Source organism: Schistocerca piceifrons, chromosome 11 (genome assembly GCF_021461385.2).
Source record: "Schistocerca piceifrons isolate TAMUIC-IGC-003096 chromosome 11, iqSchPice1.1, whole genome shotgun sequence".
NCBI classification, from domain to species: Eukaryota; Metazoa; Arthropoda; class Insecta; order Orthoptera; family Acrididae; genus Schistocerca; species Schistocerca piceifrons.
The window spans coordinates 53,666,299-53,680,855 of NC_060148.1; the positions used below are offsets into that span (position 1 = coordinate 53,666,299).

The following is a 14,557-nucleotide window of genomic DNA, read 5'->3' on the forward strand; positions in this document are numbered from 1 at the left end:
TTAAAAGGATAAATTATTATAATATGTGTATGATTATAAAAAAGACAGTGTTTGTTGAAAGCTGGTTCATGCTTAGGGCACTTGTATTTGTAATACATAAAAGATGCAGGGAAGTCCCTCCACAACGGAAATGGCATGGCGCGATGTAAAAGGTGGTTTTGGCGGTCGGACTGGGCGGCTCCTTGGTGCGAATGGTACGCAGTAAGTGGCCAGCCGTACCATGGTGCACTTCGACTTTGCCAAGAGAGGCGAAATGGAAGCCGCTTTGGAAAGGATTTTTACCTCGGATGTGGATCTGGCTATTATTTGTTATTTTGGGCAAAAAGGGATGGCTCTAATATGTTGAAAATCCGACGCCACGAAGAAATTTTGTTGAGCATTCGAACATCAAGAGCCGTGAGAACAGTTAGCCGCCATGTCGCTTGCCACCTAAACTTCGCCACTGCTTTACTAACTTCATACATGCAGCTATGTATATGGGCATGGTCCAGTTAAACTGTGTGTGGTTTTAATAATAATCATAATGTTATAAATCTGTGTCCGGAACCATATTTTCTGTCCTGATCACAAACCTATGCAGGACCCTAAGTGCTACTAAAAATAAACAATTCTTGCATTCAAGTGTTTCAAAGTGGTTGTTTTTGTTTGTCAAATGTAAAAGGAGTAGCAAAAGGTAAATTGAAAACCACAAAAGTGAAGTTAGATAGGATTTTGCTAAAGTACTGTTAGTTTATTGCAAAGTATAGTTTTGCAGGAATACAATGACAAATTGTGTAAATGTTATTGTCTAAAATACCTGCTTCGCAGTTGGTAAGAAAGACAAATAAGTTAAGCTCATTTTAAAAATAGTGATGTTTAGATTTCTACCATGAATGGTTCCTTTTTCGAAGTTAACTGAGCTCAGTGTTGAATTTTTTGTCTTGCAAAGTAAATTATCAACTACTCCAAGTGAAGTGAAGGACTAGCTTTGTTTGAATTAGTCTTTTCTACTGAAATAATCATAGAGTTTGACTAGTGACACTATACTAGTTTATGGGTCCCCCTTATATTCTCCATATATTAGAAAGATAATTGGATTATCACTGTTGCTAAGGGAAACTGATATATGTAGAGGAGTATAAACAGCGTATTTATGATATCATTTGTCTTTATCTGTGTTTTTACATGTCAATTAAGATAGAAGCTCCTCATGTCCAAATTTAGCTCTGCTATTTACGCAGTAACATTTTATTATTGGTTTAAGTAGTGATCTCGAAACTAGCTGTTATTAGCATGAACTTGGTACAAATTTGTTTTCTATAATTACTGGTGTGTGCGTTACTGGTGACTGCTGCTACACACAGCTCAGAGTGCCCTGTGTTAGTTTGTATCCTGTGCGCTATTCAAAGGGAAATATCAACGAAAGTAACTTTAATAACCAATGGTCAATTTTCTTAAACACATATTTCCAAATTAATGTGCCCAATTGGGCTGGCGAGCGTTCAGTTTTTTCATTCACATATGGTTTTTACCACTTTCAGTAATTCCCAAGGTCAAAGTCCGTTTAGTTTTTCTGTTAATTTCACCATATTCAAAAACACCGTCCGATACCTTTACCCATTAGACACACGAATGGTAAGAATTCAAAATCCTCTCAAAGGGTAACATTAGGTTGTTCCACAGTACGCTTGTGCACTATACGTGGCAAGTTAGCGTTGTAAGATGATCGAAGTGTCAACCTTGTGGAAGAAGCTTTTGAAGAAGATCTGAGTGCGACTTGTGATCAACTCCCTGAAACCACGGGAATTCCCCCAAAATCAGTATTCCGTATTTTGGTAATTGGTTTGAAGAAGAGAAAAATTTTTGCATAATAGGTCCCCCACAGTTTGACTGCTGTCTAGAGGGATTGCAACCTTTCTCAGACGATTCGACCGTGAAGATCAAGGATTCTTGCGGCTAATTGTTGCTATTGATGAAACATGGATTAGAGACTTTGAACCGGAACTGAAATCACAGTCCAACGAGTGGAGAGCGTTAGTTTCTCCACGCCCTAAAAAATTTAGACGCTCTCAATCAGACTTCAAGCAAATGACGATTTTTGCTTATGATTACCAGGAAATCATCATGATAGATAGGGTCCCGTGTGGAACAAGTGTCTAGAAGTGTATTATCATAGCTTCCTGGAAAACCTGAACAGAAAAATGCCCAAAACTCGACCTCAGTGGCTCGAGGCTGAGCCATTCATTCTCCAGGACAATGCTCGCCCGCATATCGGCAATTTTTCCAGTTCTTGTCTTTATAAACGCCTTAAGAATGACGGGTCTTTGGGACATTCGGTGTACAGAAAACCCACATATTCAGATCTATATCTTCAAGCGTCCAGCTGCCATAACCCCGCACAAACCGCCAGAGTTCTTAGTACTTTAATTCGTCGGGCGCATGTAATATCGGATGCTGATAGTGCATCTGGAGAAGGTTGTTAAAGAGAATGACTATACTTCGCGTCAAATAGGGAAAGCCATGCACAATTATAATAACAAGAAGCAACGCTCTGAAGAGCCTGACGGCGACTATAAATCAACTGCGTCCCTTCCATATGCCGGGAACGTGTCTTCTAAAATAGGCAGATTTCTTAGGAAGAATAATATTAATGTCACCTTCCGGCCACCAGCAAAGAGCAGGGCCTTAGTTGGATCCGTTAAAGACGATTTACAATTGAGGAAGGCGGGTGTTTATAAAATCCCCTGCGAGTGTGCCTCTGCATATATAGTTCAGACGACGAGAACGGTCCAAGGGCGCTGCGTAGAACACGAAAGACACGCCCGTCTACGGCAACCTTTAAAATCAGCAGTAGCAGAACACTGCATTTCCATAGGACATTTGATTGTAATACAATGATATCAAAATTTTAGCACCGGTTTCCAGCTCCTGAGACTCTGTAATTAAAGAATACTTGGAAACACGTGTTACTCATTATTTAATGAATCGTGACAACGGCTTTCAGCTGGATAAAAACTGGAATCCAGTTATTAAAATTATGCGATCACAATGGAATCGATATGCTCAGTCGATACTCAGCGATTAGTTTGTTCTTACTTCGCCACTGAGGGCAGGACACACAACTTGGCTGCCTCGCGCATGTCACCTCCTAACGCATGCGTCGTAAACCGCCAGTACGGTTCGCATCCGCAGAGTTCGCTATAAAAACCATGCCTGCGTCAGGTCTCCTCAGTACTTTGTCTACCCGCCTGAGGATGGCAGGACGTTTTTGGGCCGAAATATCGTGGCACAATGTAGATGGTATCCGGTCGCAAACTGGAAGAAGAAATACGCTGGAAAAATTTCGGAAGTCGCTGTTTGGGATTGTTGAAAGTCACAGCCTTTCGAAATTCCCTCACCAAAGAAGTCAAAGTAAATACTGCAGAATTCGAATGAAGAACAGCTGCCAACGTGAGTAACTTAGAAGTAGATAGTGAAGCAACTTCATCACTTAATAAAAGCATCTCTTCCAGTCGAGACTGTATACCAATTAGGTTCCTTTCAGAGTGTACTGAACAAAGATCCGTACCAAAATACTGGAAAGTTCACACGTCACACCAATATTCATGAAAGGTAGCAGGAATAATCCACTAAATTACTAGCTCGTATCATCAACGTCGATATGTAGCAGGATTTTGTAACATATATTGTGTTGGAACATTATGAATTACCTCAATGAGAACGGTGTATTGACACACAGTCAACACGGATTTAGAAAACATGATTCAAATGTTCAAATGTGTGTGAAATCTTACGGGACTTAACTGCTAAGGTCGTCAGTCCCTAAGCTTACACACTACTTAACCTAAATTATCCTAAGGACAAACACACACACCCATGCCCGAGGGAGGACTCGAACCTCCGCCAGGACCAGCCGCATAGTCCATAACTGCAGTGCCCCAGACCGCTCGGCTAATCCCGCGCGGCAGAAAACATGGTTCGTGTGAAACACTACTAGCTCTTTACACATACGATGTATTGAGTGCTATCGATAAGGGAGTTTAAATTGATTCCATATTTATGGATTTCCAGAAGGCTTTCGAACTGTACCACACCAGCAGCTCGTAGTAAAATTAGGTGCTAATCCATTGTCATGTCAGTTATGTGACTGAATTAGTGATTTTCTGTCAGAAAGGCCACAGCTCGTAATAACTGATGGAAAGTCATCGAGTTAAACAGAAGTGATTTCTGGCGTTTTACAAGGCAGTGTTATAGGCCGTTTGCTGCTCCTTAACTACATAAACGATGTAGGAGCCAATCTAAACAGCCATCTTAGGTTGTTTCCAGATGATGCTGTCCTCTATCGTCTTGTGAAGTCGTCAGAAGATCACAACAAATTGCAAAACGATTTGGAAAATATATCTGTATGGTGCGGAAATTGGCGATTGACCCTAAATAATGAAAACCATGAGGCCATCCACACGAGTGCCAAAAGGAATCCATTAAACATCCGTTGCACAATAAATCAATCAAACCTAAAGGCCGGAAATTCAACTAAGTAGCTAGGAATTACAATTACGAACAATATAAATTTGAAAGAACGAATAGAAAATGTTGTGGCGAAGGCAAACCAAAGACTGCATTTTATTGGCAGAACGCTTTGAAAATGTAACAGATCTACTAAGGAGACTGCCTACACCACGCTTGCCTGTCCTCTTTTAGAATATTGCTGCGCGGTGTGGGATCCTTACCAGATAGGACTGACAGAGTACGTCGGAAAAGTTCAAAGAAGGGCAGCACGTTTTGTATTATAGCGAAACACGAGAGAGAGTGTCATCAACGTGATACAGAATTTGCGACATACACCATTAAAACATCTACATCTACATCTACATGACTACTCTGCAATTCACATTTAAGTGCTTGGCAGAGGGTTCATCGAACCACAATCACACTATCTCTCTACCATTCCACTCCCGAACAGCGCGCGGGAAAAACGAACACCTAAACCTTTCTGTTCGAGCTCTGATTTCTCTTATTTTATTTTGATGATCATTCCTACCTATGTAGGTTGGGCTCAACAAAATATTGTCGCATTCGGAAGAGAAAGTTGGTGACTGAAATTTCGTAAATAGATCTCGCCGCGACAAAAAACGTCTTTGCTTTAATGACTTCCATCCCAACTCGCGTATCATATCTGCCACACTCTCTCCCCTATTACGAGATAATACAAAACGAGCTGCCCTTTTTTGCACCCTTTCGATGTCCTCCGTCAATCCCACCTGGTAAGGATCCCACACCGCGCAGCAATATTCTAACAGAGGACGAACGAGTGTAGTGTAAGCTGTCTCTTTAGTGGACTTGCTGCATCTTCTAAGTGTCCTGCCAATGAAACGCAACCTTTGGCTCGCCTTCCAGACAATATTATCTATGTGGTCTTTCCAACTGAAGTTGTTCGTGATTTTAACACCCAGGTGCTTAGTTGAATTGACAGCCTTGAGAATTGTACTATTTATCGAGTAATCGAATTCCAACGGATTTCTTTTGGAACTCATGTGGATCACCTCACACTTTTCGTTATTTAGCGTCAACTGCCACCTGCCACACCATACAGCAATCTTTTCTAAATCGCTTTGTAACTGTTACTGGTCATCGGATGACCCTACTAGACGGTAAATTACAGCATCATCTGCGAACAACCTAAGGTGTTTATCGTTGCAGTGGGATCTTCTCACGTAATTTCAATCACCAACTTTCTCCTCCGAATGCGAAAATATTTTGTTGAAGACGACTTACATAGGGAGAAACGATCACCATGGTAAAATAAGAGAAATCAGAGCTGACACGGAAAGATACAGGTGTTCGTTTTTCCACGAGGTGTTTGAGAGTGGAATGAGAGAGAAACATTGTGAAGGTGGTTCGATGAACCCTCTGCCAGGCACTTAAGTATGATTTGCGGAGTATCCATGTAGATGTAGATGTAGACGTCCATCACAGTATTTGCAGCCTCTATGTACTTAAGACGTTTTTTGCCAACTTCAGTCTACTTTTCATCACCACTAAATTGCGATCTGTGTCTGTATCCGCATCACAGTACAGCATCTGATTTCAGAATCTCTGCCTCAGCACGAAGTAATCCAGCTGTTAGCTTCACGCGAGTCCGGGCACTTCCCAAGTATTTGTCCTCCTCTTGTGAGTCATGAAAATGATATCTGCTATTACCCGGTGAAATTTACTGCAGATCCCAAGGAGTGCATCCCGTCTGTCACTTCTGCTACCAAAGCCCATACTCTGCCGCAGCTCGGCCTTCAGCTCGTTCCTGTCCTGGAGCGTTCCCATTCCTTATAGTTAACAGAATTTCGACTACCTTTCCACACTGATTTATCTTTCCTGTGTTCTCATATACTTTACCTCTTTATCTTTTGCTTTATACGTCGACACGTGTGCCTGAAATATTGTTGGTAGCGTTTGTTTCCTGTCGAGTCTGATGATAATCCTATCACTGAACGGTTCACAGCAACTGTCTGCTCTTCCTCCCTCCCTATGCACAACAATTCCTATTTCTGATGTACCATTTTCTGCTGCTCTATATTTTTTTGGTCAGAAATCCTTATGTTCTTGCGATTTCGCTGCACTTACACTTACTATATCATGATTCCCTTTTCAGATATTCTGTCTTTGCAGCCAAATGTCATACCTCGAATCATACAGTTTCCATTCCACTGATTACACTGTTCGACATGGGTTCTATTTCTGATATTAAAGTATGTGGTTCTAGACCATTTTACCGTGGGAAATTCAAATAGGTAAACAAAATATCGTTGTCAGGGATACTTTTTATGTAATATGTATGTATATGTATATTCACAATTCATGGCAAACACAGAGACGTTGTAGAGAAATACGGGTATGTTGCCGCATCCAGTAGTGATAGAACGTGATAATTTCTTGTGCAACAGCAGGTGGGAAGAATCAGACATCATTAGGTTATCCCCCGCCACACCTATGTCATTAAGACCACCTTATACATCTCATTAACTCGAACGGCGACAGCCGGTCGCTGCCTCGGCAGTAAAGCTTCACGCCTCCTAGGGGCAGGTGCATCGAGTTTACAACAGTGGCGTTAGCCGCAATTTGTGTCAGTCTTAACGAGTGGGTGTTTTGGCTGACAAGTAACTGTCTGTCATATTTCCGAGCACGGTTGAATTTTTTAGTTCCTGTGTGTAAACTGATTGAGCCTGGTGCTGAAGGCAAAACGACTGCTTGTTTTTACACATCAGCGTTCCTCTAGTTCCCTACTATTAATTTAATACAGATGTATCACCAAAGTGGTATTTTTAAATTTGCAGAAATGCCACGTCGTCGTGGATGTCGATATAAGCCGGACAACGTCTGCTACATCTGTGGGAAGTTCATTTTTGCCAGAAATAGGAAGAAAATTTCTTCAGTCATAAAGAAAGCATACAAACATTACTTTGGAGTAGAGGTAGGACACCAAGATAAAGAATGGGCACCACATTTCTGTTGTGCTACATGTTACTGCAAACTAATTCAGTGGTGGAAAGATAAAGAGAATGCTGTGTTGTTCACTGTTCCCATGGTGTGGAGAGAGCCCAAGGACCATGTTACTGATTGTTATTTCTGTCTATCAAAAATTCAGGGTTTTACCATTGTTATTTCTGTCTAACAAAAATTCAGGGTTTTACAAACAAAAAGTCAAAGAAGCACATTGTTTACCCAGATCTGCCTTCAGCGAGAATGCCAGTGCAGCATTCCGACAATCTTCCAGTACCTTCAAGAGCTAGAGGTCAAATTCCGAGTGACAGTGAAATAAGTAGTACTGAAGAAATCACAGATGATGATTCTTTATATCACTGCACAAGTGAGTCATCGCCACATTTGTTAACACAGGCAGATTTAAATGATTTAGTACGTGATCTACGACTAAGTAAACAAATGGCGCAACTGCTTGGTTCAAGATTACAAGAGTATAATCTACTGCACCAAAGTACTAAAATCAGTGTTTTCAGGCACAGAGAACATGCCTTTATTTCTTATTTTTCAACTGACGAAGCACTGACATTTTGCAATGACGTTGCTGGCCTGATGAAAGTGCTGAACTTCACTTATATTTCACAGGAATGGAGACTTTTCATAGATGCATCGAAAACAAGTCTGAAGGGTATTTTGCTCCATAACGGAAATAAAATACCCTCTGTTCCAGTAGCTTATGCTAGTTTGACAAAAGAAAATTACGAATTCGTACAAAGGATGCTAAATTCATTAAAATACAATGAACACAAATGGAAAATATGTGCGGATTTCAAGGTAATTGCTATGGTACTGGGAATGCAACAAGGCTACACAAAGTCTGCCTGTTTTCTTTGCGAGTGGGATAGTCGAGACCGAAATTCTCACTTCGTGAAAAAGAAATGGCCTAGGCGAAGATGGAAAGTTGGCGAAAAGAATGTACAACGTGAAAGTCTGGTAGCTCCTGAATATATACTAGTTCCACCGCTTCACATCAAACTTGGCCTGATGAAACAATTCGTGAAGGCCATGGATCCGACAGGCTGTCGGTTTGCATATCTAGCTACCAAATTCCCCCGTCTTTCAGCTGCAAAAATAAAGGAAGGTGTACTTGTGGGCCCACAAATCAGGGAGCTGCAGAAAGATGCAAATTTTGAAGCATGTTTAACTGATAAAGAAAAAACCGCATGGGACTGTTTCAAGATGGTGTCGGAAAACTTCCTCGGAAGAAGAAGAGCTACTAACTACAAAGCAATGGTGAAGGATATGATCAAAGCATATCAGGATTTGGGGTGCAATATGTCTTTGAAGGTACATATGATGGACTCTCATCTGGACTACTTCACAGAGAGTTGCAGTGACGTATCGGATGAACATGGGGAAAGATTCCATAAAGACATTTCTACCATAGAAAGGCGCTATGAAGGGAAGTGGGTACCTTCTATGTTAGCAGATTATTGCTGGAATATCATTCGAGAGAAGAAAGTTTCACAATACAAGAGAAAAAAGTGATGTGCATTACAAGGCAGTGGCTCATTGTTTGACAATTTTCTGTAATTTCGTATGTCAAATAAATGCTTCAAAGTGTATACACAAAGGTTACTGTGTTATATGTTAGATGCCACCCTCCATTAATGTGATGAACATATAACATCATAAAGATGCGCATTTGTTTGTCGAATTTCACCTCACGTTTGCTGCACTATATCAGAAACTGAAAAGAGAAATAAAATTGCGATTACTCATAAACTATCCCTGACAGAAAAAAACCAAAAACAGTTTTCAATTCAGCACTCAAAATACAACTAGGATCACAATATTTTTTATCAGAAATAGAAGAAAAGGTTTTTTTTTGTAGAACAGTGTTATTCAGTCCTTTCCTCACGGACAAGCACTGAAATTTCCTCCACCTTGCTGCCATCACACACCATTGTTCCTGGAGTATTACGTTCCATGACTCTAAGTTACGTATATATGCGGTTCTTTCTGCGAGTGAATACCTGCAATATGCCTCAAAGCTTCACATCCCTTTCTCGATTGCAGCATTTCATATGTGGATATGCCAGAGAACATATACACAGCATTTAGAATCGTGGTATCTGTCTTGCTAAAATGAAGAATGGCTAGTTTCATAATTCCATTTTGCTCAATTTATCGTGTAACCATGAGTTTCTAACTCACGATATCGTAATATTGAAACTAATGCCAACCCTTAGAAGCCAGATTCCGATGAAGGATTATTGTATATGTGGCATGACAGTGAAGTAAATTATGCCCTGTATCACCACTGTGTCGTATACTCACGTTGGCCAGAGCTATCTCGAACTCGAGGGACTGCCTGAGCTCTTGTTGAGCACGAGTCCTGTTAGCCCCCAGCAGAACTGCCAGGTCGACTTGGTACTGGTAGTAGGCGTCCACCAGCTTGTCCGAGGGGCCCTTCACCAGGAACTCGCGGCTCAGCCCCAATGATGCCTGGTCTACCTACAGAAACACGAGGAAAGGGTTATTAGCACGTAGTACAACTGCAGGAAGCGAGAGGAGCAGTATGATAGAGTAGTGAAAGTGCTAGAGAGAGAGAGACAGATGCTGACAAAAAATATAGAGAAAGTCCTACAGGGAGAAGGACACAAAAAATGAGAGTGTGAGAGTAAGGAGGAGAGAGAGAGAGAGAGAGAGAGAGAGAGAGAGAGAGAGAGAGAGAGAGAGAGAGAGAGAGAGCAGGGGGGGGGGAGGGGAGAGAGAGAGAGAGAGAGAGAGAGAGAGAGAGAGAGAGAGAGAAGGATGAGGCAGAGTGAGACAAAAGAAAAGAGGAAGAGTATTAGAGCGAAATAAATGGTGAGAACGAAAGAAACAAAAAAGGGTGAAGAGAAGGAAAGAGAAAGACTAAGATTAGTAGGTAGAGACAGACAGAGGGTGAGACTGAGATAAAGATAGTCAGTGTTAATGAATGAAACAGAGAGGGACAGAGAAAAAGAAAGATACAGAGAGGAATAGTGAAAGTACATAGGTGGAGCAAGAGAAAAAAGCCTGAAACCAGTGTGAGAGATAAATAGATAGAGACACAGGATAATACAAACAGTGATGAAAAGAAAGAGAGGAATGGTGAATGATAGAATGGATGAGAGTGAGAAAATGAGTGGAGGAAAGAGACACAACGAGAGTGAGGAAAAGATAATGATCAAGTATGGAGCAGTTGTAGAGGGAGGAAATAAAAAGGGGAGAGGGAGGTGTAAAGAAAGAAAGACAGAGAATTGGTAAGATACAAGGTAAAAAGATACAGAGAGTAGAGGGGTGTGGATGAGGGAAATGAGTTGAGAGAGAAAAATACACACACACAAAGAAAGGATAGAATGTGTGAGACAGAAAGATGGAAACTATAAGACATGCAGAGAGTAAGCAAACAAGAAAAGGGACTAGATAGAGAGAGGGGTGGGTGGATTGAGAGAAAGATAGAGGTAAGATATAGGTCAGAGGGTAGGTGACTATATAAAAGAGTGAGAGGAAGACTTAGAGAGGAAGAAAGAAAAGGAGAGAGACAGAAGAAATCAAGTGAGAGAGAGAGAGAAAGAGTGAAGGTGAGAAAAAAGACGGTAGGTGTGTACTCAGAGAGAGACAGAGAGAGAGAGAGAGAGGGGGGGGGGGGAGGGAGAGAGAGAAGGATAGAGAGTTATGTGTGTGTGTGTGTGTGTGTGTGTGTGAATTCCTAAGGGACCAAACTGCAGAGGTCATCGGTCCCTACACTTACACACTACTTAAACTAATGTATGCTTGGAGCAACACACATGCGCATGCCACAGGGAGGACTCGAACCTCCGACAGGAGGGGCCGCGCGGTCCGTGACATGGCGCCTCAAAACGCACGGCAGGGGGTTATGATTCAGCCCTGTATTTAGATTATCTTTGTCCAATTTTGATTTTTCTTATAATTAATTATCTTTAATTTGTTCATAGATCTATCAATTTTGTATTTATTATAAAAATATTATTTGTTCACCACTGCAAATAAGTTATTAGTCTTTAAAATCCTTTCTCTCACAGTTATGTTGGGTTATTAGGGCGTTCCATAGAGAATGCAAACCCCGGGCTTCATTGTTGACTGTGGACCCTAACATGTCTGTCTTCGATTGGTATCTGTGACAGATGTTGTGATCTGAGTTGTCGTCCCATGATGTCCCATATGTGCCCGACTGGAGACAGATCTATTGACTGAGCAGGCCAAGGGAACATCTCAGCAGAGCATGTTGGTTTACAACAGCGGTATGTGGGCGATCGTTATCCTGTTGGAAAACACCCCCTGGAATACAGTCCATAAATGGCAGCACAACAGGTCGAAGCACCACACTGACAAATTGTTTCACAGCCAGAGCACGCTCGTGTTGCCATACGAAATCACACTCCAGACCACAGCTCCAGGTGTAGGTGCAATGTGTCCAGCATGCAGACAGGTTGGTTGCAGACCCCCATCTGGCCTCCTTCTAACCAAAACACGGCCATCACTGGCACTGAGGTAGAACCAGTTTTCATAAGAAAACACGACAGACCTCCACCCTACCCTCCAGTGAGCTCTCGATTGACACCACTGAAGTTGGTTTGGGATCAGTGGACTGTACACTACAGGGTGTCTGGCTCAGAGCCGACTTTGAAATACCCGATTTGTAACAGTTCGTTGTGTCACTGCGGTGCCAACTGCTGCTCAAAGTGCTGTTGCAGATGCTGCAGAGCCGTATGTTGCACACGACGATCTTCCCTCTCTGTACTGCCACGTGGCCATCCACAGATCAGTCTTCTTGCGACCGTACATTCTCGTGGCCACCACTGACAGTAATTGTGTAGAGGGGCTACATTCCTGCCGAGTCCTCCTGCAATATCGCACATGGAACACCCAGCGTTTTGTAGCCCCATAACACAACCTTGTTGGGAGACCAAAAAGATGTTGACAGAACCGTCGATTCACTACATAAGCTTTGGTCATATGACTTACACGATTAGAGACTTGAATCCAAATGGTGCATACTCGGTTTCGATGCGTAGCGTTTATCATCTAATAGGCAGTTCTCAGACATCCAAACGACATGTAACCATCTCCAAGTGCCATACACTGGACTACAATGGACGGAGCTACTTACATACATAGAGCGGTGCGAGGAGTTTCGGAAGTCGGTAACCACGGAGAACTCGATGAGGTAGTCGGCCCCGTAGCCGGTCCTGCGGAACCGGTAGACGCTCTGCCGCCAGTCGAAGCCCGCCTCGTCCCAGGAGTCGCCCTCCACGACGGGCCAGCCTCCCAGGTCCTCCTTCAGGACCCTCTGGAGCGGCGCCAGCCCGCGGGACTCGATCAGTGCTGTGGGCAGCCACAGGGGGTTCGTCAATTAACTGGAGCCCTAACGAGCTGCCCAGGGTTGCTCTCCTGTTTCAGAACCCACATCTGAGCCTCAGCTACTGGCCACTGCCCAGGAAACTTCATACGTATGGGGAGTAGTAAATAGAGCAGGGTTTCGGCTTGTACAACTCCTCCCTCCACAGCTGCCAAAACGACAAAGAAATCCCACCTGGTCCCATAACTACAGCTACGACGTTATGAACAGATATTTTGAGAGACCCCCAAAGACCTCTGCCACCGTCTCTAGAGGAGTTACTCCAAATGGCCCCCAAGGAAAATTGACATAGTATCCATAGGAAGCATTCCACATGTACACCATTCTCCTAGAGAGTGGTTACTGTGATATCTAGAGGTGGTGATTTATGTGAGCTGTTGTGGTTTTCGTGGCAGCTATACGAGCTGTTCCAAGTGGGCTCAAAAAGGCAGCTCTCATGATGACTAAACGAGATGGTCAAATTAATTTCCGGGTGTCTGCCATAATATCTATAGGAAGTGTTACCAGTGTCCCTTTAGAGAGGCGGTAGTTGTATATTGTGGAAGTGTTCAAGCTAGTTCCCAAGGATAACTGCCACGGTGACTGCAAAATGTGTTCCATGAGCCCCTTCCCCACTCTACGTCAGCTATCATGATATCTAGAGAAAATGTTCCAGCTATTCTAGTTTCCATGATATCTTGAAGAAGTGTTCTGAGGGACTTTAAGGTTAGGTGGCACCGTATCTAATAGAAGTGTTTCAAACGCCTGTTGAGGAATGTTACAATGGCATGTCGAAGAAGTTTTCTATGTCGACTCCAAAGATGGCTGCCATTGCATCTGTAGGAGGTGTTGCAAGTGGTACTCATACATGGAGGACATGATACCTAGATCAACAGTTCCTAGTGGCCCAAGGCTTCTAGGGATATACATTTCATCCTTATTGTGAGTGTGTGGGTTGTGAGCATCTTCCTAAAGGGACCATAGCTTTGAGGTGTGAAGAAATCGTTGCGAAAGACTAAACTATGTTCTGAAACGAAAACTTCTTATAATTATATTTTCCTCGAGACATTTGAGTTTCACCTTTATCTGTGATGATGATGATGACGGAAGCTGAAGAAATGAGTTACTATTTGTGCTACAGCTGGGATGTGAACCCAGGTTTCCTTGCTTAGTAGGTAGAACATCTAACCATTACACCACTGCAGCACTATGGCCAACATTGCTGCACGTCTAGCAAGTCCAGTGCCCTCCCGAACACAAAGTTCAATTCCAGCCCTGAGCTTACCTTGTTCTTCTTAGCCAGCCACTATTGCCAAGGCTCTCTGGCATTGTAAGAGTAACCCAGCGTTGGATGTAATGGGGAAATCCTGTCCCTGTAGGCGATCTATAGATTTTATAATTAAACTTTCCTCGAGACATTTGAGTTTCACCATTATCTATGATGAAACTTCCTGGCAGATTAAAACTGTGTGCCTGACCGAGACTCGAACTCGGGACCTTTGCCTTTCGCGGGCAAGTGCTCTACCATCTGAGCTACCGAAGCACGACTCACGCCCGGTACTCACAGCTTTACTTCTGCCAGTATCTCGTCTCCTACCTTCCAGACGGTAGAGCACTTGCCCGCGAAAGGCAAAGGTCCCGAGTTCGAGTCTCGGTCGGGCACACAGTTTCAATCTGCTAGGAAGTTTCATATCAGCGCACACTCCGCTGCAGAGT

At 42.8% G+C, this 14,557-nt stretch overlaps 1 protein-coding gene across 2 annotated transcripts in view; it reads right to left on the reverse strand.

Moving 5' to 3' along the window:
• LOC124720034 (neprilysin-2-like) overlaps window positions 1–14,557 on the reverse strand; it is a 244,725-nt gene that overhangs the window by 69,778 nt on the left and 160,390 nt on the right. For both annotated transcript variants that reach the window (XM_047245283.1, XM_047245284.1), the window contains exons 5-6: window positions 12,614–12,828; window positions 9,793–9,969 (exon numbers count right to left, since the gene is read on the reverse strand). In XM_047245283.1, coding sequence (XP_047101239.1) covers window positions 9,793–9,969; window positions 12,614–12,828 — 392 coding nt within the window. The remainder of the gene's footprint in view (window positions 1–9,792; window positions 9,970–12,613; window positions 12,829–14,557) is intronic.